General features: G+C 50.3%; 1 protein-coding gene across 2 annotated transcripts in view; it reads left to right on the top strand.

The window, feature by feature from the left end:
- The window catches only part of CCDC93 (coiled-coil domain containing 93), an 87,180-nt gene extending 70,547 nt beyond the window's left edge, over nt 1-16,633 (top strand). For both annotated transcript variants that reach the window (XM_067742156.1, XM_067742157.1), the window contains exons 19-24: nt 3,044-3,152; nt 5,134-5,216; nt 7,214-7,251; nt 8,824-8,908; nt 11,650-11,763; nt 16,250-16,633. In XM_067742156.1, the coding sequence (XP_067598257.1) occupies nt 3,044-3,152; nt 5,134-5,216; nt 7,214-7,251; nt 8,824-8,908; nt 11,650-11,763; nt 16,250-16,303 (483 nt within the window). In that variant the 3' untranslated portion in view covers nt 16,304-16,633. The remainder of the gene's footprint in view (nt 1-3,043; nt 3,153-5,133; nt 5,217-7,213; nt 7,252-8,823; nt 8,909-11,649; nt 11,764-16,249) is intronic.
- Nucleotides 16,634-27,635: the final 11,002 nt, after the last annotated feature.

Raw genomic sequence — 27,635 nt, 5'->3', positions numbered from 1 at the left:
TTGATTTGAGGTGGGTGGAAAGTAGCTGTTAGCCTCATCTTCTATGTGAACAAATTGACTCACATCTGTGAAGTACAAGCAGCTTGTAAGTGCCGGAGCGAAGGTTAGAGGTCTAATGTTCTTGTCCAGTACTTTTTTTTTTTTTTTTTTGCGGTACGCGGGCCTCTCACTGTTGTGGCCTCTCCCGTCGTGGAGCACAAGCTCCGGACGCGCAGGCTCAGCGGCCATGACTCACGGGCCCAGCCGCTCCGCGGCATGTGGGATCTTCCCAGACCAGGGCACGAACCCGTGTCCCCTGCATCGGCAGGCGGACTCTCAACCACTGCGCCACCAGGGAAGCCCTTTTTGTTTTTTTAATTAAGAAAATTTTATTTACAGTAGAACAGAATACTTAGGAATATATTTAACAAAAGAATTGTAAAACTTGTACTCTGCAAACTACAAAAAATTGTTAAAATGTCCAGAAGAGGCAAACCTGTAGAGACAGAAAGTGCATTAATGCTGCCTAATGGTGGGGGTAAGGGGTGGGGAGACATGGGAGTGACTGCTGATTGGTACGGGTTTCTTTTGGGGTGATGAAAAAGTTCTGCAATTTTAGGTAGTGGTGATGGTCGTACAACTCTGTGAGTATGCTAAAAACCATTGAATTGTATACTTTGGGTGAAATGTATGGCCTGTGAATTATATCTCATAGCTGTTTAAAAAAATGTGGCGGGGGGAGGATAAGGTAGATTTAAAAATAATGTGTTCTTGTCTAGTACCTTTCCCCTAAATTAAGTGCCCACTTTAGCTGTCTTAGTTGATAACCTTAGGGGTTTGTGAGAAGGCCATCAAATATGGGGAGTTTTAAAGTTGGCTCTAAATTCACATAGATCAAAATTACGTTATACAATCTTTTACATTGCCGGATTCTGGCTCATGCACATTCAAAAGCCAAGCGTTAACTTGTGTTGCACTTTGGCCCTGGCCTTCTCTCTGTTCTCTGGGAAAGGAAGGCCAGGTTCTGGGGGGGAGCGGCCAAGGGGCTGCAGGGGCCAATGGGACCCTCTTTTTCCTTTCTCTGGCCCGTGCTTGTTTTGCTGAGTTGTTGGGCTAAATTCCAGGGAGTCAAATTTGTCCTGATACAAGGACACTGTACCAATATTAAAGAGACACAGAATTAAATAAAATCAGGACAGGACAGCTGCATACTTGGAAACTTTTTGACTGTGTGCTTACTGTGTATTCAGTGTTGCATTAGATCCCAGGAATAGTAAATGGGATGCTGTATCTTCTGGGAGCCGGCTGGCTGTTTGAGAACCAAGATATGTCCATATGCATCAAAGTACAAGGGGGCTTATATGCGAATTGCATACTACAGGCTGGAGACCTGGGGGTCAGTCATACATGCTGGCTAGAGGGAAGGTGCAGTAGAACCCTAAGCCTGAGCCAGGGCTGGGTCAGTGAAAATGGACAGAAATAAACTGGCAGGTGAGAGGCTGAGCAGCTTTATCCATGGAACTGGGGATGGGTTAGAGGAGAAGTGGAGTCGAGGTTGGTGGGGGAATCTCTGACTTGGGCAATAGTGTGCATCCTTGTGTTATTCATTGAGCAAAAGCCTAAAGGAGAAAGGATAGGGCTGAAGGGGATGGGAGTGTGAATAGAAGTGTTAATGAGATCTGTTTAGGGCTTTTAAAGGTTGGGGTACTCACCCCAGTAGGAATAGTCTGGGCTGGAGATCTGGGGGTCAGCGCTGTATAGGTGGTAACCTAGGATGTGAAAATACAGGCTGAGAAGAGGGAAAGAAGGATTCCACCAATGAGGGTTGAGACCAAGCAGGCAGCCGGAGGCCCAGGGAAGACAGGAGCCCAAGGTCTCGTGGCAGCTGAACAGAGAGCTCAGGGGAGAGAAGGGTCAGTGTTGGCAGAAGTCAGGAAAGCTGGAAGCTGAGAATTTCCATAGGTGCAGAGAGAAGGTCTGTGGTGACCTTGGCGAGAGCGGTGCCAGTGGGTGTTGGGAGCAGCCCGCGGCAGTGGGTTGAAGGGTGACCGAGGGGAGCGGAGGGGTCAGAGGCACTGGGGTACGTTGCTCTCGGGAAGTTGTGCTATTAAAGGGAGGAGAAAGATGGAAGCTGAAAGGTGATCAGGGTTTAAGGAAGGGCCTTTCTAAGGATGAGGGACTTGGACATATTTAAATGCCGATGAGAAGAAGCCAGTAGAAAAGGAGAGGTTAAAGATACAGTGAAAAGAGTGAATGATTTTATCTTTAGATTCCTGAGAAAGTATAGGAGCCAGAGCCAGAGCAGCAGGCACTATTTTGGTTTGATCACGACAGTTGATAGTGGGTTTTGCGCCTGGAGGGGTTTTTGCGTCCTAATGAATTAGAGGTCCCCGTCTGCCACTGTGATAAAGTGGGCCAGAGAGGGGGAGGACAGAGAGGCACAGCAGAAGGGCAGCGCTGAGACCGTGAACCTGTGGTGGGAGCTGGGTGGCCCTCTTCAGCGCTGCCCCTTGGGGAAGCCGCCCCCTCGGAGCCCGAGGTCTCCCCTGCGCCACGCACAGCCCTGCCTCCCCAGATGCACCTGGAGCAGTTCGGCTAGAAGAGCCCAGTTCGTTTCACAGGAGGGGGAAAGTGCCAGAAAGCTGCTTTAGGAGGAAACTGTAGGAGCTTTTCAAACACGCTAAGGGATTTGGGATGTGCATGGAGGCAGCAGGGCAGCATCCCTTGTCATCTGGGAAGCACTTCTGTTTCCTGGTCCCTGCCTGACGCTGGGAATCAGCTGCTCTGGAGTCCTTGGGGGCCTGGTGGGCTGGCCGGGGGCACCATCCACACATGCCCTCCTGTTCAGAATCCTCCCTCCGATCCATTATTTTGACGCCTTCGCCCTGTGTTGCCGGGGGAGTCAGGGTCTGAGACGCGCACCTCAGGCTGCAGCCACGTCGGGTGCCTGCCTTCCAGGGTGGGTGTGGGCACAGGGTGGGTGGCGGCAGTGTTTTGCCTCCCCAGAGGACACGTAAGGCCTTTCACCAAACAGTGTTGTCTCCCCCTCCCCTTTTGCATCTAGGCTCGAAGAAACCGAGAAATAGCAATTTTGCATCGCAGGATTGACGAAGTGCCCAGCAGAGCCGAGCTAATACAGTATCAGAAGAGATTTATCGAACTCTACCGCCAGAGTAGGTGCATCGACCACACACAAGCTCCTGAGGCTGACTCTGCGGCGGTGGGGGGTGGGGAGGCAGGAGGCGCGGGGTTCTGTCCCACTTCAGCGTGGTGGCACCGTCCATGAAAGCCACCCCCGGGAAGGCCCCCAGCTCATCGTCAGGCCCACTCACTTCACATAGCCCAGAAGCCCAAGAGAAACACCATGGAGCTCTGACTGCCCTCTCCCTGGACAGATAGCTTAAGTTGATTGAGCTCTTAGAGTGATGCCTCTAGCCCACCCTCATCCCTGTCAGTCATCGCGCTCCACTTTCCAGCGTCACACGGAACCTCGCGACCCCGGCATCTCTAGATCAACCTTCGCTCATTGTTCTTCTCCTCTGCAGACCTTCTTGCTCGTGTGGTCCTTGCCTTTAACAGCATCACGTTCACCCAGGGATGCAGGACTGGGTCTCCCTCAGCCTAAATCAGTGAGCACATCTCGTCAGGCTCAGAGTGACACTCAGAGCTGTCATTGCCTTTCTCTTCCCAGCGCTGCTGCCATATCTGTTCTCCCTGGCATCATAGCTCAGCCCAGTGAGCCTTAGCTGGTCTGCAGCCCCTTCTGAGTCTGTCATCCACCCATCCAGTCATATCACTTCTCTCCATTGACAAATCCTCAGGCGCTTCCTAGACCCACTGAAGAAAGCCTCTCTCCTAATTCTGCCCAGGACCCTCCCCAGTCTAGGTGGCCTGCCTGAAGGTCCCGATTCCTGCCCGCAGTCCCCACTCTGCCCTCCTCAGTGCACACGCTGCCTCTGACTACACCATGCACTTTGACATCCTAGGCCTTGACTCCTGTTAACCTGCGCCTGGGACCCCTTCTTCATTCTGTTAGACAAAATCCTTCAAGGCCCAGCTCACATCCTCTGTAAACAGATCCTGGACCATCACCCCTTCCTTAGGCTCCCACTCTTGCTTGTGTCCCGGGTACCTCAAACTCAACACATATAAGACTGAATTTGCCTCCCCCTCCGTCTTTCCCCTCGGCCACTGGGATCGCTGTCAAGCCAAGTTAGACCCCCCTGTCTTCTCTGCTGTAGCCACCTTCTCATCACTGCCCAGAGTCTAACCCCTTGTCTGCACTCCTGCCTGAGGGATCTTTCTCACACAAAATTTGATCATTTTACACTCTTGCTTTAAAAGCCTTGACATTTAATAGCTCCCCCTAACTGGATGGACAGTCTTCAGAATCCTAACTACTGCCTCGTCTGGGCCAGCTGGCCCCCCTGCAGTCCCTGTGCCCCTCACCCCTGTGAGCTGGTCCCAGGCCCAGGAGGCCAGTGCCCTACAGTTCCCACTTGGAAAACTCCAAGTCTTCTTTCAGAATATACCCCAGATTTTCCCTTGAGACGTTGGCGTCTCAACCCTCCTTCCTGGTTCAAGCCGGAGCACTGTCCCTGCTCAGAACATGCGTCCAGACGCACGCTTCCTTTCACGTCTTACCTCACCACCCTGACGTTCTATGCGGTCCTCATGTTTGACTCAGATGATCAGCGGCAGGTGTCAACGCAGTTTCTCAGCAGAAAATAGTTTCTGCCTTAAGTTAAATCTTTCTCCCTAAGCACGGGGTTTACAAAAGCGAGCCGGCTGTGGCTCCTGCCCCTGAGGAGCGTGGGAAGGGAGGGAGCCACACAGACAGGAAGAGCTGGCATGGGGCTGCTTCGTCCCTCTGCCTTCCTCCCGGGACCCCTCACCTGGAGGACTTCGGAGAAACCCGCGTCCCGCACGCCGACAGGGAGCGTCCGCTGGCTCCTCGTGTCGGCGGGCCCGTCACGGCTGCCACGCACGTGCCGTCGGCCTGCAGCAGCCCTACACCGGCCTTTGTGCCCCGTGGGGCTTCCGCACAGACGGCACTGGCAGGTCCGAGTCCTGCAGCGCCTCCGCGGGGAGAGGGTACTCAGGATTGTTTTGATACATTTTCTCACTCACCTGCTGATTTCTTTGCATTTGCAGTTTCAGCAGTGCACAAAGAAACCAAGCAGTTTTTCACTTTATATAACACCCTGGATGACAAGAAGGTTTATTTGGAAAAAGAGGTAAGAGCCTTTGTAGAAAGAAGAAACATAATCAGGTGAGCAGCTACCAGTGCTGTCCGCCCGGGAAGTTTGCGCGAACCTGCTGTCGGGATGCCTTCGGCTGAAGTGGGAAGAGCACCTGCCCTGTGCCCAGCACCGACTACAGGGTCAGAAAGTGCCCACGGTGCAGGGTGGGCAGCAGTTGTGTGGCGCCTCGTGAGCGACGACGTCATAAAAAGAAACATCCTGGAAGCTCGAGAGGTGCAAAAGGAGGAGGGCCTGTAGCTGCTGAGACTTTAGTGTGAGTTTTAGGGGAAGGAAAGAGCCAGCTAAAGGAAATGGGGAGGGGGGGCTGTCAGGGTTGACAGGGGGCAATGGCGGTTTAATCATCCGCGGCAGACAGGCGTGAACTAAAAGAACTGTGAGAACGAACGCGGGAGTGGAAGGGGTGACCGGGGCGGCCCCTCCATGTTACTCCGACTCAGGCCAGATCCCCTGGTGGTCAGGGCCCTCGATGGAAGGCAGACGATTGGGGCAGGTGTGCAGCTGTGTTCAGGAAAAAGCAGTGCTGTCTTCCCAGCGGCAGCACAGTGTGGTGGCGGCAGCAGGCACCCTGGACTCACAGGGGTTTGGGTTTTAGTGCGGTTTTGTCTTCCTCACCTGTAAAACGGAGAGAACTGCAGTGACGGAGACAGGCCGAGGCAGTGCCTGTGAAGTCCCTCGCATGTGGTGATACGTATTAGCTCCTGCCTCCCCCTCCCCTTGAGGGTGACAGAACCTATTTTTATTTTATCATCATCCTGCAACCTGCACTAATTACCAGTCTACTAGGAACAGTATTAACAGACGTGCCTTTTACCTGGACCCAAATGGAGGCATCAGTGAGTACTGTCCTTGACTGCCTATTGTCAGTCAAACCAGATAGATCTCTCTCCTCCGAGATGCACTCCTCGAGGAGGGGTTGGGTTCTGTTTTCTCGGTATCCAGGGCCGTACACAGTAATGGGCACAGAACAGGCATCTGATAAACGCGTTTGGGGGATTTACGTCAGCCCTGGGGGTAGCTCTGCTGCACACCCTGGCCTTGGGTTCTTCCTGCCTGGTGAGGGAAGACGGGCAGCCCCTCCTGAGGAAGCCTGGAAGCCCACTGACCTTCCTTCATCAGCAGTGTTTAAAGTTGTTGCATTCTTTTAAGAACGAGGAGTATGCAGCGGGGTGGGGCTATTTAAATTCCAAGCCATACTAATGCTGTTAGAAGTTTGCATTTGGATAAACTGTACGTTTTTTCTCAGGTCTATTTATACCTGTGATACTTTAGCTTTCAACATGCCTGTGGAGCCATAAGGACAAGAATATCATCTCCGTTTTACAGAGTGTGACCCTGAGTCCAAATATAGTAAATGCTCAGTCCTGAGCTCACAAGCCAAGTCAGTGACAGAGCCAGAAAGAGGACCTAGGTTTCTAGACTCCAGACTCACAGGCCTGCCCTGGATGGTCGCCAGGACAGGTAGAGAGTCCTAGGTGCGGGCTATGGCGTTTCTAGGGCACAGGGGCCTTGAAGGGCGCACCCCCGTGGAGGCTCTTAGGGCCGCCCGGCAGCTGGCCGCATTGGCAGAGACTTTGTGGGAAGGAGTAGAACGGCCACGGTGTTCTCACCCTCCACGCCCACTGACCCTCTGCTGAGCTGATGGCCCTGAAAATAAAGGGCAGTGTTTGGTGAGGTCGAAAGGGCTGTGGTACAGCCCTAAGAGCCCTGATGTTGGCTTAGGCTTCCCAGCTGGGCGTTGGGTTCCGTCATTCCTGTGGTCATGGCTGTGGGAAGGTAGACAGACGCTCTGGGGGAACTCCGGAGGTGAGAACACGTTGCTCTTTTTTTTCATGTTACTTTCATCTGTGCGAATAAGGTGTGTTCATCTCAGAAGCAGCCTCCAGAGACACGTGGCAAGCTTGCGGTGGCTGGGGTCAGCACAGGCGTCTGTCAGCCTTTGCTTTGTGTTTTTGTTCTTCTTTCCTCCCCAGATTAGCCTGCTGAACTCAGTTCATGAGAACTTCTCACAGTAAGTGCTCTCAGCCCTCCTCCCATCGGTGGCTTGTGTGCCCTGCGCTTCTGTTGGCTCGCCTCTGCCCGATCGAGCAAGGCCCAGCGCTCAGGGTGGGATTCTTACTTACGCTTTCACCCCTGCTGCTACATGCGGATGAGCCTTGGTTTACGCAGAGCTTGAGTTCTTGCGAAAACTTAACGATACAGTGAATTTTAAAAAACACCAAGGAATAGCTTAGGGAAAAGGTGAACTTTCAAATAATTTGACTATGCCTAACTACTATGATTTCTTCATAGATTACTTTTGTCCTGCTAGGATGAGATTAATAACATTTGTTTTTGAGCACATAGAGATGCTTTAAAATTTAGATAACGAGGGAATTCCCTGGCGGTCCAGTGGTTAGGACCCTGTGCTTTCACTGCCGAGGGCCCAGCTTCAGTCCCTGGTCGGGGAACTAAGATCCCACAGGCCGTGTGGCGTGGCCAAAAAATAAAATAAGATAAAATAAAATTTAAATAATGAAATAATCTATATGATTTTTTTAAATACTTTTCAAATCTGTGGTAGATTTTGGCTTTTAAGTCATGTGCATACTCTAAACTACTTTGTTCAGGTGTAAATATGTTCTCCAAAAGTTGGATGGCAAGGCCCATCTGTAGCCAAATCATACCAGCCCTCAAGCATGGCCATCGGCCTGCCCGCCATCCGGGCAGCCCCAGGCTGGCTCTCCGTCCACCAGGCTTCCTCTCCTTCCAGCACAGGTCTCTGCTGTCCCCTGGCAGGTGACCAGCAACTAAGATCTTAATGGATAACAAGTTGTAGACTTTAAGTTTCATTTCTAACTAAAAACAAACAAAAATCCTCACAGCCCCATTTAATATTCAGATTCAGTTAGTGACTTAACAACCTTGCGACATTTCTGAAAATGGTTCCTTCATCTTTATCCCCTGATCATTGAGAGAAGCTGAGGTTTGAGTGTTTTTGTGGCCAATTCTGCTTTCTCTCAGCCTGTCCTTTGGAAGAATTCTCATTCTTGTATCCGTGTGCTCTGATCCTTCTGGTGTCATTTCCTCTGCAGAACTGGAGGTGAAGGGGCAAGTTTTAGGGCATCGCTTCATTAGCTGCTATTCCTGGAAACAGGGCCAGGTTTCCCAGCCTGGTTTTAGGAAAATCTCAGAAAATGTCTCTCAGTCTCGAGCAGTGCCTCTAAACCTGCAGATTTTTAAAAACTAAGTGAAATTCATTTCTTAAGCAGAACCTGCCATCGTTCAAAATTTTAAAAATAAAATTGTTAATTTTAGTCACGTTTTATTTTATTTAAGAAAATATGTATTAGTAAGAAAACTATAGGGAGAGTGGGAAAAAAAGATTACTATTCAGTTACAAGACCAGGCTAATGTTCATGCCTTCCTCAGAGTTTAGAATCTTGGGCTGCCTGGGATCTCGGGGGCCCCACGGGTCCATCCTGCCTTGCAAATGCCTGCTTGCCTCTTGGGGCATTATCTGGGTACAGGGCTGACCCCTCGGTGCTTCCCCTTTTCTGAGAGTCCTGTTTGCTGGTCATACCTCTGTTGGTCTTTCTTTCAGAGCCATGGCCTCCCCTGCTTCCCGGGACCAGTTTTTACGTCAGATGGAACAGATCGTAGAAGGAATTAAGCAAAGTCGAATGAAGGTCAGATGGTTTCCTTTCTGTAATGCTGCCAGGGTTTCACTGGTGATGGAGAAGGCCCTGGGGAAAGCAGGCCTCTTCTGTTTGTCCTGGGAACGTGCTCTCAATTCTGAAGACACATCTTCAGTGTCTCTGCAAGGGGTCCCACCAGGCCTCTGACCCTGCAGTGGGCAGGCTAGCTCCACGGTCTGCCCGCACTGGTCGTTCAGAGGCTGCTCTTAGCAACAGCTCTGTGGACGGAACACCTACCATGTGGCAAGCACTGTGCTAATCCTCCTAAAGCCCTCTTAAGTGAGTGGGGTTCCCCCCACTTCACAGATGAGGAAACTTTCACCAGCAGGCCTTCTCTCTTGCCCAGAAACACATCCTCACTGGCTCTTTGGTTCCTGACATTCTACCATTAGGGATTCATTCCTTAGCAGCTTAAGAGCATTTTAGTTTCCAGGAACCCCCTGTAAAAAGTGCAAGTAATTGCTGAACTCTGCTAAAGTGAGAGGATATTGAGCCTCAGAAGTCAGAAGAGAAAAGAGAGGAACTGAAGAGGGGTGTGGGTGCTCCAGAGATAGCTTTGCAGAGAATCTTCCAGACGGGGCGCAGCGTGGGGATTTCCACGCTCTGTGGCTCTGCACGGGCACACTTTGTCGGTAGGAAAGAAGACTTGCTGATGGTCTGAAAGCCGGGCACGCAGCCACAGCCTCCCACTACCATAGCCAGACAAATCCTAACTAGTGCTTCCAATGTCTCTTGCTTTTGGTCGTGTTTTTAAAACGTATCACACACCTGGTCCTCGGGCACGGCGGTGAAACCTTCTGGGGACTTAGGGCATCTCCTCTCACAATCCTGGGGCAAAGTGGTCCGATGAGGGCAACCAGAGTGTAAACACATGAAAGGAAGGATTGCCTGTAGGACCTGTCCTAAAAATCCACTCATTCAAGCTGCCTGTAATCCCATCTCACCAGAGATGAACTGCGGGCAAAAGCTCACCATACCCCCTTTCCCTGTAGCAAAATATTCATCTTCCTATTAAGGACGTCAGTAAAATCATGTCAAAAGAGCAAAAAAAAGAAAAAATGTGTCACTGGTGACAAGACTATTCAACCTCAAAAATGAGGGCAAAGATGAGGCAGCACCTGTCCACGTGCGTGGATCCTTACCCAGGGCGGACAGGCTCTCTTGCAGGAGGGAGTGGAGTCCCTTCTTGATGATCTGGGGCACGAGGGAAGTGGGGGGCAGAGAGCCTGGCCAACCACAGGCCTATAACAACCCAACCTCAATGCGGGGACCTTTCCAGCTGCCATGCTTGTCCTCAGGGAGATGCTTTTGCTCATAGTAAAGAACAACAGGAAGTTACTGGGGTTTTTTCCCCTTTGGCTTCCCCTGTGTTGACTATCGGGTGCATTCTTGGGGAGAGAAATGGGCCCGACCCCTTCATTCTCTCCATCCTCCCCCAGGCTTCATGGCGAAGGCACCTCAGTGCTGGCCAGCGAAGGAGGCAGCCCTTGTGCCCGTCGCGCCCGCGAGGTGGCCGGGCACCAGAAGGATGGTCAGGTCCCAGGGCAGGGAGGGCTCTCTCCTCTCGTGTCTGTCCTGCTGGTGGCTGACAACAGCACCTGATCTGTAGCAGGCACCCAAGAACTGTTTGTTTTAAGTGAATTCATTCTGTTGACTCCAAAAGCAGTTCTCAACAAGGGTTCCAGGTAGGGTTTGAATAATGACTGGCACTTGAATGGAGTAAGTCTGCTCTGCAGAACAATGCTCATTTGGATGGATGTCTTTTATTGTGTTTATTTAAAAGAAACAAAATCACAGCCCTCCGTATCTAGGTGTCATGATGGGTCCCGCTCAGATAGAGGTGGCAGGGGAGCGTGTGTACCCCAGAGCTCAGGTTTCCCCGGAAATGGCAGGTGAAGGGTGTGCACGGAGCAGACGAGCAGTGAGTGCAAGTAATAGACTGGGTGTCCATGGAAGAGTTGCTGAATAAAGAGGGGACTGCCTACCTGTTTCTTGTGAAATCGTTTATATTCACACGCACAAAGACTCATGACAGGAAGTCCCCTACGAACGAATTCCGTTCCGAGAGCGCAATCGTAAGTCCAATTTGTTCTTAAGTCCAACAGAGTCGGCCTAGGTACCCAACTAACACAATCAGTTCTACAGTACTGTACTGTAATAGGTTTATAATACTTTTAACACAAATAATACGTAAAAAACAAACACAAAAAAATAAAGAAAACATTTTTAATCTTACAGTACAGTACCTTGAAAAGTACAGTACAGTACCAGCTACATCACCGCTGCTTTTACGCTTGCTTCCAGACATCCTGGGCTTGAAATAAAGATACTGTATTCTATACAGTCCTGTACAGTAAAGTACACAAAAGCACAACCACTTGTAGAGGATGCACACACGTGACAGTGTACGCCGGACGCGTGAACTAACTTACGTGATTGGACACGCAAACGCACGTTCTCATCTTTGAAAGTTCACAACTTGAAGGTTCGTATATAGGGGGCTTACTGTAAAGGAAACAGTTAATGCCCAGTGATAGGAGAATTGCTGAAACATTATAGTGTCTCTGTGCAATATTATGCAAATAAATAAACCAACCTCAAAAATGATGCATAGAAGGAAACTACAGGAAGGAAATCCATGAAAATGTTAGTAATAGTTGCCTTTTGGACGTTGCCAGCCGCCCTTGGTCAGAACATGCCTTTTATCACCATTTCCCAAAATGTTTCAACAGATGGAGAAGAAGAAGCAAGAGAACAAAATGAGAAGAGACCAGTTGAACGACCAGTACTTGGAGCTGTTAGAAAAACAGAGGCTGTACTTTAAGACTGTGAAAGAGTTCAAGGAGGTAAGAGGAGGGCTGGGCTGGCATGTAAGGCTGGGCGAGATTGTGTTCACCCCCAGATGAGCCTTTGCAAACCAGAGCATTGCTTTGTTTTTCCACTGGTCTGAAATGGGAGATAGCAGGTTGGCAGTGGATGTGACAGTGAAGCGTGCGTCACGATTGCGTTGTTCTGTGGCCCACCTTGAGGCTCTAACTGGACATTCTAAGAAACGTCACTTCAATTTCCTAACACTCAGTAACCACATTAAACTCACAAGTAAAATGGCCTCATCAGCCCACCTGGAAACAGTGTTTGCTGTGGGTTCAGGTCTAGCGTTTCCCCTCCTCCCAATCTTAGACTGGGGAGGGACCTTGAGAAGCCACATGGGAGGAGAGTGAATTTGAGTGTGGCAGGCTTGGATTCAAATCTTGCCACTCGCCAGCTGTGCAGGTGGGGAGGGACTTCATCCCTGTTGGGTCAGACGAGAGAGGAGAGCATCTAGTCTGTGTCTGGCACCTGTCACACCCACACACGCAGGCGAACTTTGTTTGCCCCTGTCTTTTCTCCCTGCATTTGGGCAGGATTATTCTCCATCATTCCAGAAGGAAACGTGCCCTTTTAAGAAAATTTCCAGAAAGGAGACTGTCCTTTTGCTTGCCAAGATCTGTCTCATCAGCTTTATTTTCCGGAATTTTTCCCCCTTTCTAATGTAAATCCATGTGGCTTTAGTGAATTTAGAGATTGCTGAAAATACAGGGGGCGGCTAAAGGTAGTTGTATCCTGGGGTGTGGTCAGTGGAATAAAAAATACAATCTGTCCATACCAGTAATTTGGTCCTTACCTGTTTTGAGGCTCTTCTCTCTCCCTTCCTTGTCTTTTTCTTCTCTACTTCTCCTTCCCTTTTTTGTAACTTAACTTTTGAGAACCACAACCGTAGGCATTTCAGATTCTCTCGTCCTTTCAATAAATGTTCTTTCTTCCAGCTCCTGCCACGGCCCTGGGATAGATACATCAGGTCGTAAAACAGACTGGGTCCCTGTGTCCGGGAGCTTGCATTGTGTTGGGGGAGACAGATAGCAAGCTAGGAAACAGACCCTCATAAACAAGTAGTAACAAATAAGAAGTACTTCCAGCCATTGCCTTGGTGGGGACTAATGTAGAGGGTGTGGTCGGGGAAGGCCTCTCTCCAACGAGAAGGACCTGGCCTCGGGCAGAGTGGCCAGGCGAGGTTCTCCGGGTCCGGGGGCCCCTGTGGCCGGCAGCAGTTGGAGCTGAAGGACCAGTGAGTGAGCTGACAGGGAACAAGTAAGGACCCGCTGCGCCCCATCTGAGCTCCTTGTTCGCAAATAACGCACAAGGAGAAAAGGCCCAGAGGAGAACTACATTTCACACGTTGCGTGAACGCCAGCACTGCCCTTTTGACAGCAGGAACAGAAAGCAAATGAGCTGAGGAGGATAAGTATAAGCTGTCAGAATCAAAGCAAATAAAAGTGACATAGAAAAGCTCACTGTTGCACTGCAGGCTCTCAGGCTGAAGGCTTGGGGTGATCTCTGCTCCGAAGGGAAGTTTCCCTCAGATGCGTTAAGCTGGAGGTTTCCACGTTCCCGCCTCTTCGGCACCGTTACTCTCAGTCAGAGACTGAGGGTGGGTCCCTCAGAGCCCGAGAAGACCCCAGACTGGACCAGGTGCTGGCCTCAGTTTTCTTCAGTCCAAAACAAGTTGGAAAAAAGGGGGCAGGGGGAATATGATATATGTTCCTCAGATAGCTAAGTGTATTTCACTTAAAGGACTCACCTTTTTAAAAAATTGCATGTCCCCTTGTTTTTTGATGTTAAAATTGCTCTCTCTTATAAAATGATAGTGACAGTATACATTCCTTTTTTTTTTATCATTTTACTTGGCAAAAATTTAAAATTAACAACCACAGGTTAGCATTCCCAAATCTTAATTTTTTTTTTCAAGATCCTCTGAGGTAGCTTGGGGCCATCACAGGTGTTGAGGCTTGCCTGCTGCTCCCCAGTTTCCACCCCATTCCTCCAGGTAGAGGAATTCTGTTCTTTTACGTATTGCAGTGTCAGGTAAGATCTCATCTGTGGAAGAAACACAGTTCGAAAAGTCAGACTCTCATCCCAGGATGGACTCTCCTCCCAGAACCCTCTGTCTGCCTCCTTTATTTGCCTCTCCTCGACCTGCTTGGGTTACTGCTCCCCAGGTCTGAGTTCTCACTGCATCCTGGTCCGCAGCACCGTCCTGGGCAGTAATGGCTCTTCATGCAGAGCAGGGCGTTAGCCAGAACATGGCCTTTGACCACCGCCGTCGTCCCTTTATGGTTTAGTTGACTCCATATTAACTGAGCCCCTTGACGCCTATGGGCTCCGTGCCTGATCCAGCCTCCTCTGAGACCAAGGCCTTTTTTGACTGGCAACGTCGGGTTGTCTCTAAAATCCCATTGGCTTGCTTGTTCTTGGACTTGTTATTAATAACAAGTCTGCCAGGAGAAAACACATACTCTGGAATCACCTTAATTGCATCATTACACCAACTGATTGTGTTTCCCAAAGCACAGTCTGTCACAAGGTCACCAAACCAAGATTCAGATTCTAGCCTGGCTCTGACGAATGCCAGCCATACATCTTTATGACGCTGGCTCTGGGCACGTAATCTCCGGTGACCGGAGCTCAGGGTGTCTGGCACCTAGCGAGCCCCGTACCGTCTTCAGCAGGAAAGAAACAGGAGGGAGGAGACATCTTCCCTTTTCTTATAGAAAGAAACACCTAAAGGGCCCTTTCTGTATTTGCTTTGAACAGATCGACAGTATCATTCTGTAGTCCCGAAAGGCTCCGAGGAGATTCCATGAAAGGTAGTCAGTGCTCACGTACCAGGTGACAGCCAAGGATGTTTTTACTGAGAACTTCCAGCATCATCTCAGTGTGGTGTGATGACCAAAATCACCCCGGGTGGAACTCTGCCACAGCAGTGTTTTGATGCTTACGAGTTGTTTGTTTTGGTTTTTAGGGTTTTTTTTTTTTCCTCTATTCAGAAGGTGAGGTGGGTAACAAAAGTTATTTATTCACTGTTTTATTGTTTTATCTTTTTATTATGGAAATTTTGAAAAACACACAGAAGTAGAGAAAGTAGTGTCACAATATGATAGCCTGACTCTTCCCGTCTTGGTCTGTCTTTACCCCTCCCTCTCCCCCCGCCCTTTTTTTTTTGGCTGGAGGTTTTTTCGCCCAAGCAAATCTCAGTAACTCTTTTTAAATAAGAAAACTTTCTTCTCAACTTTTCTAACACAACACATGTTACTTATTTCACCACCTTTTTTTTCCCATCCCCAGGAAAAATTAACTCTCTACCCCTCCAAAAACACGTGCTTAAAAAATGTCAGAGTATCTTGCTTCTGGTAAAACAATTCAGCTTCACCCCCACCCAGCCCAGAGCCTCCCCAGCTCTGAGTGGAAGATACGCAGAAACCCTACAGGTGAACCAGGGTCCTTGCAGCCAGAAAGACCAAAGGGCCTCCAGAGAAGCGGGAGCACCTGGCCGGGCCCAGGGAGATGGAAACATTGACTTTAGGGGGCTTGGATGCAGAGGGGCCATGGGTGACAGAAAATTCTTCTTCCACACTAAGTGGATCTCCAGCCAAGCATGGCAACTGGAGGCCTAGCCACATGCCGGGCCTGCACCCTCGAGCTCGACCCCTCCAGGCCCTTCCCCCTTCTGCATTCACCTCTCCCTCTAAACAGGGGTCCTCGTGACGTGGCCCGGGGAAGGTGTGGAGATGGTGTGCTAGCTGATGGAGGTACCCTGAGATGTCAAGGCCACTACGAACAGGGGGGAAGGAGGACACACAGTGATAAGCTTTGGAAGAAGGGGATATGAAACGATGCAGCAGTGGCCTTGCACCCTGGACGCCAGACTCCCCACGTGGGGGAGGCCCCAGTGACCCCTCAGCACACACAGTGATGGGTTTCCTTCAGCTCACTTTGAGGGGGAGGTGTCCCTTGACACGTCTCTTTCCCTCTGTCTTCTGTGAGTTTCTCTCGTAAAGCCAAGGGTGTTCTTAACCTTCACTCTTGCCGGGCTAAGAGCTTTTCTACGTGCCCTGCCTGCTGTGTGGACTGGGGCTGCCTCTTATAACTCCTTAGGCCGTGGTCTCCGAGGACTTTCCCCCTTCCTCACTGGAGGGGTCACATAAGTATCTGCTTTCTGCTTCTGTCCCTTGGGATTTTAGAGGCTTCTTGAAGTCTTTTGGAATGACAGTGCCTAATCCTCTCCTATCCTCATTCTCACAGTCCAGAAACCAGTCGTCTTTGTAGCCGTTGGGGCCTTGAAGGTCAGCGTGTGGCCAGGAAGCTCCGCCATGATGGTGGCAGCATGCAAGGAGGCTGGTCCATGGTCCACAGGGCTCCCTGCGGGATGGGAAAGGATGCAGAGGCCGTCCGAGCCTCATGCGGGTGCCGACGCGGTCCCCACCTCTCTGCTCTCTCTCTCTGCTTCCCCTCCAGGAGGGCCGCAAGAACGAGGTGCTGCTGTCCAAGGTGAAAGCCAAGGCCTCCTGAAAATTCCCAGGCGACATCGTATGTCATTGATGTCTTTTTCTAAATGCCGTGTATCAACTACAAGATGGTGAAATGGTTCTGAACGCTGCAGCAAAGATGCAGGTGTGATGATCTCGACACCCTGGCTATTCCCTTTCTCCTATCTGCTTCCACTGTTGTCGATGGAATCAGATGAGGCAACCACTGTGGCTTGGATGACACCCATCCTCCGCTGAAGAAATGTGGGCAGTATTTGTTCTCTGTGTCGATTCAGCCCTTATTTCTCCAGTGACATTGTGCATATGAAGGTACCATGTTTGTCTGGACTCTGAATAAAGTGATGTTAATTGAGCAGCTGCTGAGAAGGAGGCACTGAGGGCGAGAGCAGGGTGGCAGAGACCCAGCAGCCAGGCTCCCAGCGAGTGGCCCCAGAGCTGGACCACTGGGATTTTTTTTTTTTCTTAGCAAACAAGGCTTTTAGCTGAATGACCAGCCCAGGTGAGTGTTGCTCACTCGGGCCTTTCACTTGCCCGTGGTGCCTTTTGTTCCCGTCCCCTCGGGTGCCAGCCAGCAGGCTTGATGGTGTAGCAACTAGAAAGAAAGCTCAGCACCTGCCCTGGCTTCACCCTCACGCTCCGCTCAAGTTCATCTCACCAGAAATCGGAAGCAGGGGCCTCAGCTTGAGGATATGTAAGTAAGAATGACACCTCACCTCGCCCTGTTGTCCTGTGAGTCCCAGCCACCCTGTGGGTGGTCCGGTGCATCCCCCTCGCCAAGAGCACATCACGTGCCGTCCGCTCTGCACGGGTCAGGGCTGGGCCTGGAGATGGGCTCTCCCGCCACTGCCATCCAGGCCAACGTGTAAGTGGCAGAGGGACCGGCCGTGAGCAGGTGCCAGAGGGCGTCCCAGCAGGAAGAGCGGCGAGGTGTGCGGAGATCCAGAGGGCTTCGTGGAGCAGGCTGGGTCTGGGCTGGATCTGAAGGGGGAATAGCAATTTAATAGCAGAGATTGGTGGGAAGGCCATTTTGGATAAAGTACAAGAGGGTGTGGGGAGAGTACAAGGCATGCTCGTGGGGAGAGGAGTGAGCGGCCAGTCTCTGCAGGAGGCTTTAGAGACCAGTCTGGAAAGGTGGGCTGGGACCTGTCTTTGCAGGGGCTTGAAGGGAAGGTGGAGGGTTCAGGTTTCTCCTCTGGAAGGAGCAGTCCATCCACACAGAACTTCTCCTGCCCCAGCCCTGGGGAACCTGGCAGCTTGGGGTCAGTGAACCCAGCACGAGGCTTGCACGTCATTCCACACGAGCCTTGCACACGTACCAGTCAGCAGTTTTGGGCCATAAAACATAAAAGCTCAGACATGCAAGGAGGGCACTCAGTGCAGCCACGGGGACACCGTGCTCATTTTTAGTTCCCTAATGTATACGTTAAGCGGGGCTGATGGCGTACAGACTTTAACAGTCTCTTGCTGGACTAACAGCCCTTGGCTTCTGTGTCCTCCCAGCGAGGCCCACCCCGTGAGAAGGCTACTCCCGGTGCCCGAGTGATAAGGGCACCGTTCCTGGGCCATGCGCTTCTCCACTTGCCCTGAGCCCTGGTCCTTTGTGGGTTTTGAAAGGACTCAATGAAGTTGAAGCAAGTGACTGCCAAAGAGCAGGTGGCGCTCCGAGGGCAGGGGAAGGAGACGACAGTTTGACTGGAAACTATTTCGGGTTCAGAGAAACATCTTGGTTGTCATGCTGAGAAGCTCGTGGACCCATTCCCTAACGAACAACTTTTGAGCAATTAGATTATTCGTGTATTATCCACAGGTGGTAGGGAAGAGGAACAGGTAATATCGGAGGCTGTGGTGGTCCTTCTTCTAGATGACTGGGGAAGGAAGGGCACGACTAACCCGAAGCAGCCGATAATTCTTCTAAAAGTAGGGGCGTTTACTTTGGGCTGTTTCTAAGGAGTTTCGTTCGGTTTGGTTTTGGTGTAGGGAGGTATCAGTAGGTATCTTTTCCCATGCTTTAATCTACAAGGCCTAAGACAGGTAATAAATCAATTTCTGCTCCTTGAGCACATTTTGGATTAAACTACAGAAGTCCGTCTTGAGAATTCTGTTTGCCACAGATAAGCCACAGGGCGGATGCTGCCCTTGTGAGTAATGAGGACAGAAAATGTGCTTTACGGTTGGGCCTCAGAGGCTGAGGAGGTGCCCCGAGGCCCTTTTCATTTCAGAAGCCCCTCAGGGGGCCCTCCCAGGACAGTGTCCTTCTGTGTGCCCACAGAGTACGGCTGGCTGTTCTGCTAAGCCCACAGGCTTTTCTGGAGCTAAAAAATAAGTTACTTTTAGGAAACCTGTGCTCCGGGAGGGACAGGGTTTCCCCAGGGAGCGGTCCGTTGTCCCTGCTCAGTCAGAGCAGTGAGCTTGCTGACGGCAGGTGCCCTGGGATTCTCGGGGAGCCTGTGGGCTGGGGCTCCCCTCCATCCCACTTGCCCCTCAGGGAGTACACGGGGCTGCTTGGGTTTAAACGGAAATCAGAGCTGCTGCGAGCGGGACGTGCTAGACGATCGCGAGGCGTCTGGGGACGTATTTGTCGCTGTCCTTGGCGTGGATTCAGGCTCCTGGGTCACTGGGCTCAGCTGATCACCCCCGAGGGAGGCGCTGAGGTTACAAGCCAGGGGCCTGTCTCCCTTTTTAACAGGGAGGGCACAGCCCAAATTCGTCAGGCCTGAGCTCTCTTAGAGTCCGCATGGTGTGGTTTTAATTGGGGGTGGGTTCATTGCCTATGTTCTGTGGAGAGCCGGGTCCTACCGGTGTCCACTGGGCCGGCAGCAGGGCCAGAAGACAGGAGGCCTTTCCCAGGCTGAGGATCCCCTCGCTGACGAACCCCACAGCTCCGGGCCTCCTGAAACCGGGCGCAGGGGACGGGGAAGGCCTCAGGCTGTCAGGTTGACAGCCCCGATCGCGTCTGTAGTGACCAACGCAGCCCTGCCCGAGGGCACCGTGGGCCGTCAGCTGTGGCCTGCGCACCTGTGCCACCCTGATCTCTGTCGCCTCAGCATGGCCTTGTGTTGCCCTCTCTGCAGGTGACAGGTGATCAGTGTGAGGGGGCAGTGGGCCTTTTAGCAACGCGTGCTGACGGTTACTAGGCGGAGCCTGAGCTGCAGTTAGTGGGCGGTCCCCAGCCTTTTTGGCACCAGGGCCCGGTTTCCTGGAAGACAGTTTTTCCACAGAAGGCGGCGGGAGGGTGGTTCAGGCGGTGATGCGAGCGACAGGGGGGCAGCAGATGAAGCTCTGCCCGCCGCCGCTCGCCTCCTGTGTGCGTGCGGCCCGGTTCCTGACTGGCCTCGGACCGGTACCACCCCGGGGGTCGGGGATCCCTGGCTTAGAACACACTCTGAGGAAGGAGGTGCTTTATGAGTCGCTCGTGGCCAGTGTTGGCCTCAAGGAAAGCACGACTTGCCGCAGAGCCGGACGGTGAAGAGCCCCCGTAGGGTGAGGGCCCGCTTTCTGTCCGGGTGGCTGAGCGCTGGCCGGGAGAGGGGCCTTGTGTGATGCGTCTTCAGAGTCCCCAGGCCCTCTCTTGGTCCTTTTCCGCCAGCCCACAGCATTCCCTCTCACAGCACATGGTGATAGGCTGACAATGCTACTAAAAAATAATGTTGTGGTCTCCCCTGTTCTCACAATAAATATGTAAAAACATTAGGGGAGATTCAGTGTCTGGTCTGCCGCCTCTTTGACAGCGTGGGGACCACGACGGGTTCTCCGCGTCAGCCTTACGTCAGTTCCTCAAAAGTGCCGGGCTCACACCTGCTCTGCCTCTGCCTGGACCGCCCTCCCTCCCAGATCGTGGGCAAGGGCTTTCCCAGACCCCCCCGCTGCTCATACAGACCCCTCAGTGTCAGCCTGCAGCCCTGACCACACACTGCCCTCTCCCCTGCGCTGTCTCAATGGCACCCGTCCCTGTTGGACTCTCACGTAGTCTTTTGCGACGTGTGTTGCCTGCCCTCCCCTCTGGTGTGTAAGAGCAGCAAACGCAGGCACCTCGCCTGTATCGTTCCCCGCCGTCTCCTCAGCATCTGGCTGGAGTGGATGAGCAGGAAATTCTGGCTGGATAAAACAGCTTCTCCAAACTGCAGCTCTGCGTCCCCGCATTAGCAAAGTTTAGATTGGACCTTTCATCTATTTTATGCTTAGCTTGAGAACAAGGAGGCAATTTCATTCAGCAGCTTTGGAGGATCCCAGAGTCTTTGTTACACTCTAACCTCGATGGCTGGGATGAGAAAGGTGTGAGAGGTTTCAGGCCTTTCAAAGGAATTATGTTTTACAGAAGTATTTTCTCCCCATGTAGATGGGGGGAAGGGGGAAGAAAGGAAGCACATTACTGTCAGTGATCAGCTCATGAGTCTGTTTTGGCTCAAAGTAAACCCTGCGTAAAGGTAACTTGTCTGGTTGAAACGACTGAGCCACGTGCAACCAAGAAGTGGGAAGCAGCCCCGGGATACAGCATTCTGGATACAGAAGTATGAACAGTACAACCCCGTGGAGGGTAGTCAGACAATTTCTATCAAAAGTGCAAATGCACAGATCTTTCGGGCCAGCCACGCTACTTCTAAGGATTTTTCCTATAGACAGGGATTTTCACTGCAGCATTATTTGCAATAGTAAAAAGTTGGAAACTACACCAACACAGGGCAATGGTTAAATAAATTGTGGCAAATCCATACAATGGGATATTAAGCCACTCTGTATGTACTGCCATGGAATGTTCCCTAAGATGCATGGTTAAGTGGGGAAACAGAGGCTCTTCGCTTAGTAGTGTTTGTTTCTAAAAAAAAAAGAAAAAAAAGAAAAAAAATGGAAGGGGATGGAGAAAAATGCCTGTGGCTGTGCATGTCCGTACGCGCGTGTGTACAGACAGAGCGCCTCTGAAGGGACCCACGGGAACCCGGCCGCCTTGGGTGCCTCCGGGAAGAGGGCTGGGGGCGACTTTTCACTCTGTACCTTTTGTACCTTTTGAATTTTGTACCATCTACATGTATTATCTATTCAAAAAATAAAGTTTTTGAATTTTAACTGTGTTTACTATTCTAAAAAATAGAAACAGGACATCAGATTCTTGTTCCGTAAATCTGCTTTCTTTAGGAATTGAAAGTCCTTGAGCCCAAAGTAGTTAATCTCCTTTTCTTGGGTCTTGGGGGGAAATGGCGAAGCAAAGAGGGCGCCCTCCTCTTCTGGAGGAACAGCTCCAGGGAGACAAAGCCGTGAGAGTGGCTCTGCTCTGATTACGTGAGTGGGTTTGGGTGGCAGTGAGGGGGACGCGGTCGGGGCTCGACCTGGGGACAGACCAGGGCTGCTGTATGGCTGCCTCCGTCTCACGAGGATCACAGCACAACCCGTGTTCCTCTGGCTTTTGGGCTTTAAAAGATGGAGATGGGACTTCTGAGTCATGGTCCAAGGGGAGCTGTGCCTGTCCTATGTGGAAACCTGATGTGGGTGATCCCTTTCCTGACCAGCAGAACCACTTTTGTCCAGCTCTGCGTGGCAGTGTGTCCAGCCCCAGGAGAGGAATCGTGACAGCTGTCCTAAAACAGTCATGAGAAGTCTGTTTCTGTTTGCCAAGAATTGGTTTACAGACATGCACGTAATTGGGTGTCTAACCCAGTTATGGCCAGTACGGAGGAGACCTTCCTGCTGCTGATCGGCACGAGACGCAGAGAAGAGCTTCTGTTCCGGCAGCTGGCTGGGGAAGAGCAGGGTGTTGGAGCAGCCTTCGCCATTTCCAGACCGTCACAAAGGACATCCAGCACCCTGAGCGAAAGGCTGGGAAGAGCCTGGCTCCCCAAAGGCACGACGAGCTTCCGAACCAATGTGGGGACCACTTGCCTCCTTATTTCTTATTACATGAGAAAAATAAATCTCTGTTCACTCATTCATTCAACCAACAAATATTTGCGCTTCTGCTCTGGGTCAGGCCCTGGGAATAGACCCAAGCGGGCAAAGGAACCGGTTTTCCTAGAGGTACACTTCTGAGGGGAAAGTGTACCAACAGGTAACACGTACACTATCGCGTTTTGCCTCAGTGTGCTGACTAAGCAAAGTGTCTGGTGTTTTATAATGTGTAGGCAGGGGATACGACTTTTCATTCTTTACTGAAAACCACCTCAGTTTATATTCTGGAAATTTTACCAGACAGCCAGGTAATTTGCTGCCTGTCATAGATGCCACATTTTATCCGTCTGATCAGTGATTCTCGGCGTTCAGAGCCTCCTGGTTTCATCCAAGCTTGCAGTAGACCTCATGGGAGCATCCTGCTTTACAGAGTATCTCCTGTGCCTTATTGCCTTTCTTCCACTTTTTAGTCACCCTGATTTTCTTTGAATTCTATAAACTGCAGACTGTTTTACATGCTTTCATTTGATTACAAGCCAGGTACTGGTTTCATGGTTTAAAAGCTACGGGTACTGTCTCTTTGCACAATTTTAATCTTGCTCTCTCTTAAAGATAATATTTAGGTGTTGTCACATTAATTCCAGTAAGAGAGAAAATATGTTGTGCATTTTTCTAGATCTGTGTGCTTTTGTGTTTTAGAGGTTTGAATCACTAGTGGTTTTATTATGAAAATCCTATTTAGAAAAAAAAAAACCAGACTGTTCTTTAATTGTCGGCCCCTTCTTTAGGATATCTGTGTTCTTAGCATTAAATAAATATTAATAAACAAAACCTCACTACTAGTGGAGGAATGAATCACATAGATAGATACCGTGTGAAGAGAATTCCAGGCAGAGGGAGTAGCAACTGTCAAGCTGTAGGTACGAGCATATGCCCAGCAGGTGAGTGAGGGACAGGAAGGCGTCCTGTGTGGGAAACCACTGAAGGGTTTTGAGAAGATTTCAGCAGAGACCCCTCTGGCGGCTGTGCTGACTACAGACTGCAGGGGTGGGGGGGCAGGGCAAGGACAGAAGTGGGGAGTCCGGCTAAGCAGTGACTGATACTCCAGGTGAAACATGCCTGGAAGGGGTTTTATGAGACAGTGCTTACCCTTTCCACACTACACGCTGATGTTTTTCCTGTCTTACGTAACTTTTGAACAACGCTAAACATTGAATGATTGGATTCCATTCTTCACTCCCCAGAGCGGACGCGTTTGTCATGGCACCCTGGCAGCTGGAATGTGCTTCCCCACCCTTGACTTTGGGCTCGGTCTGGTCTGTGGGTTATTAGCCTTGAGAGGAGCAAAGGTTTGAGAATGTGCTGTGTGCTGGGCTTGTCCCCTTGCACGTCTCTCTGGAAAAGAACTTGCCCTGCTGACCCGAGAAGGTTCAGAGACACATGGAGCAGACGGAGACCAACCCACAGCTTGAAGCTGAGCCCAGAAGAGCCCAGCCTGGATCAGTGAAATCCCAGCAACTCACAGGCACCTTAGCAGGGAGTGAAGGCCTGTTGCTCTGCGCCACCCAGAGTCTGTAGTGATTGTGTACAGACACTGAGAACACAGCTGTCTGAGACGATCACCCACTGATTTCATGACAAGTTGTGACCTGGAGTTTAAAAGACACTTCTCTATATCATCCAGCTTCAGTGTGGAGGGAGAAGGTCAGGCGCCAGAAGAGAGGGCTTCTGGGGCTGGTACCCACACGTGGAAGAGATGCTCACAGAGGACAGCAGTCGTGAGCAGAATCCAGATTTCCTTCAGGCTCGCCTGAAGAAACATGGATAAAGGGGAGAAAAATGATAAAGGGGAGAAAAGTGATAAAGGGGAGAAAAGTAGCACGCTTTATGCAGGACTAAATTTACAAAATAAAACTGTCAGGTTAGCCACACCCACCCTGCAGGCCTGGAACTTTATGGAATTGGATTTGGACATGAAGACCCTTTAGTGATAACTTAATCAGCAAATAAATTCTAGCAAGGAAGAGATTAATTCCTCTTACAGCCTCCCAACCCTCTCTCCCTCATGTCCTACAGGCAGAGAGATCTGAGGCAGAACAGAGACATTAGGCTTAAGGGAGTTCCTGCAATGTTTATTGTAAATCTGTCAGTTTGTCTATAGATTTCTATTTCTGATACTCTGTATTGAAAAGAATTACAAGTCCATCCTTCCGTAAGGTTAGTCACCAACGGATGTGTCTCAGAAACTGAGCATTTTGTAATTATAGTGAGTAGTCAGGGAAGGCCTCACTAACTGAAGAAAAAGTTCAACTCTGAAAGGTCCGACAGAAATTGTCACCAAGTTAGCCGGCACACAACTTCCCTTCAAGAAGAACTCGACAGAAATGATTCCTTCCGCCTGGGACGCTTCCATGATGATCCTGCATTAACTCAAAGCCCGAGCCAAGTGAACACAGTGAGGAAGCATCCTATGCAATAGTGAGAGTAAACCAGAAACTTGCATTCCCCTTCCCACCGCCCAACCATACCTAGACCCTTCCTCTAAGACTCCTGCCTGGAATCCAACCAGAACGAGGCAAGTGGAGCCACTACACCAGGTATGGGTCCCGTGCTGCGAAATGCAAGCCAACACTGAAACGTGGAGTCCAGTCAGATTTCTGTTGTGTTCCCTTCACTTTCCCATGTTTGGATTCAGGCAGACTTGAGTCCAGGTACTGTTCTACCATGTGCTGTGTGACCACAGGCAAGCTTCTCACACTCTTGGAACATGATTAAATGAGGACAGCGCCTACCTTGTAGGAGAGATGTAGGATTCAACGAGTATTTGTATATGAAACCGAGTATAGCAGCTACACACGGTGGGTGCTCAAGAAAGAGTACTGTTAAATGTATTCCTGATTGTGTGTTTTATGAGGGGAGGGATGATGGGGGGAAGACCATTAACACCACCTAGTGTCTTTCAACCAAGAGGGGAAAATCCTCACTAGCCCCAAGCTTGAGCTATATATAGCCCTTAAAACCCACCAGTGACGATGTTTGAGGACGCCATTTGATCAGTAATGATGTGCCCACCTGTTCCACTGCATCCAGGTTGTCAGTCATCTCCTGCTTCTTTCTTCCCTGTCTCAGTTCACAGAAGATTTGAGGTAGCTTGTAGGAAATACACAGAATATGATGGTAAAGTATAAATAAGACATAAAACGCTAGAATAGGGAGAACTTAAATAAGAATTGGGATTATAGACTGGCTAGGAACGTCAAACACAATAGGTTACCCCTTCCTATATAGATTCCAAAGTTAAGCCATAAGTTTGGTTCTGCCTCCTGAACAGAATAAAAACAGAAACATGGTCAATTAAAAGTTCCCATTATCATAAGAAAACATGCCTTCACAAAGAGTGTAATCAGATGACTTCAACTACAGCTTTATGTGAAAGGCATTGATTAAGTTTCATAAGACTATTTCTTGAAGCACCTTCAATGAAAGAGAAGAACATATTTCCAAAATGCGACTCCAAGAAGGCTGTCCTAGGGGCCATGCCAAGCACCGTGTGATGTCCCGTCCTCTAGCAACAAAGGAATGGTTGGACCACGTACTCTTCCCAGACTGCCTGCAGAATCTCTCCTCTCAGCAGGGCTGAGCAAGTTTGGGACTTCAGATGGCTTGAGGTTATACGGGTCCTCAATAGCAAAGCACAGAAAGCTCAGGAAACAAAGGTTGTTTCTAACTCATGTGATGATGAAATCTGATCTGACCCAGTGTGAGGTTATTTTTAGTTCTTTTCTCACAGTGTAAATATTCATGCATTTTACTGCAGAAGTACCCATGTGTTTGATTAGAGGCTGCTGGCTCAGACCAGCTGGGGGTATTAATTAATCTGTGGATTACACACCATATTGCATTTCTAAAACTTAGAAAAAGATTCTATCTGTCCCAAAGATTTTGGAAAAGGCCCAGTGGACCTATATTCTGATAAGCTCCAAAGTACAGATAACTCTATAGTGTAAGTTGAAAGATGGTCTGCATACCTCAGACATCAAGTGAGTCAATGGTGGGGTGAACTGTTTCGTGTAAATTAAAACACCTAATCAATAGGCAGCCAGCCACCTCCAGAGTCAGGTAGACTCTGGCCAAGATGACTTATTCCAGGCACCCCCCTCATCAAGGCCCTTGGATACCTCCATATGTGGCCACATTTAATCTTTTCAGGAAGGCCAAGATTCGCTATGGCAGTTTTGGGGGGAGAGGTTGGTGGTGGTGTTTGTGTTTTAGTTTCACAACAGACATTTTCCCCATCTCAGTGACATACACGTGAGTGTATGTACATATGCACATGTATCCGTGTGTGTGACCAATCACATGTGAATGATTCTGAACCCAGAAATGAATGCTTCAAAAGTACTTTATTACGTATACAAGTCAGAATGGTGAAGTAATGGAAACATTTCTCACAGCTGCTCTCCCTTGTACAGAGCAGAGGAGAGGCCTCACCAGGGGTTCCCAATGCTGGCCGCACAGTGGAATCACCCAGGGAGCTTTAAAAAGCACTACTGCCGGGCTTCCCTGGTGGCGCAGTGGTTGGGAGTCCGCCTGCCGATGCAGGGGACACGGGTTCGTGCCCCGGTCCGGGAAGATCCCACATGCCGCGGAGCGGCTGGGCCCGTGAGCCATGGCCGCTGAGCCTGCGCGTCCGGAGCCTGTGCTCTGCAATGGGAGAGGCCACAACAGTGAGAGGCCAGCGTACCAAAAAAAAAAAAAAAAAAAAAAAAGCACTACTGCCTGGATCTTAACCCCCAGAAATGCCAATTTAATTGCTCTAAAGAGCAGCCTAAGCATCCAGCAGTGTCAGATCATCTAGAGAATTTAATAAAATATAAATTACCAGACCTCTTCTTTACAAGTCTGATTCAGTAGATATGGGTTGAACTGGACAATGTTTTTAGAAAACAAAAGTTCAGATGATTCTTATCACCCAAGCTGGGATACACTGCCTTGGAATTTGGGAAAGATAAGTTGAATTGGGTGGATAAGGGTGAGGGGAGGGCTGTTTCACAAAGAAGACAGGCTCCTGAGTGGGCCACAAAACAGGCCACTGGGGCCCTGTGCTGAGGAATATGGTAATTAGATAAAGGAAGGGCAAATCAGCTTTGACTCTTGTATGAATTCTAGGCAATTTGCAGTAACTGCCTGATGTGCTGTCTGCAAAGGATTCTGAGGCCAAGTTCCTCCTCAGTGGGGAGATGTGCCGAGATCAATTAGCAATGTCTGCCACATACACGGCAAGAGGACATTGCTGCACGCTTGCCACCCATTTGCTTTGGCACTGCTGCTCCTATAGTCCAGGCCCAAGTGGTATGGTTTCCAAACGTCATTAATACTCAGCTGTGGGGAAGGCTTCCACCCAGGTCTCCAGTGAAGGGGAGAAATCCCAGTTCCCTTCCCACAACCCTACCTGCACGTCTCTCCAAGCCCTGGGT

Source organism: Pseudorca crassidens, chromosome 6 (assembly GCF_039906515.1).
Source record: "Pseudorca crassidens isolate mPseCra1 chromosome 6, mPseCra1.hap1, whole genome shotgun sequence".
Taxonomy (NCBI): Eukaryota; Metazoa; Chordata; class Mammalia; order Artiodactyla; family Delphinidae; genus Pseudorca; species Pseudorca crassidens.
Note: the sequence above shows the minus strand (reverse complement) of the source record. Positions and strands in the feature narration are given on the sequence as shown.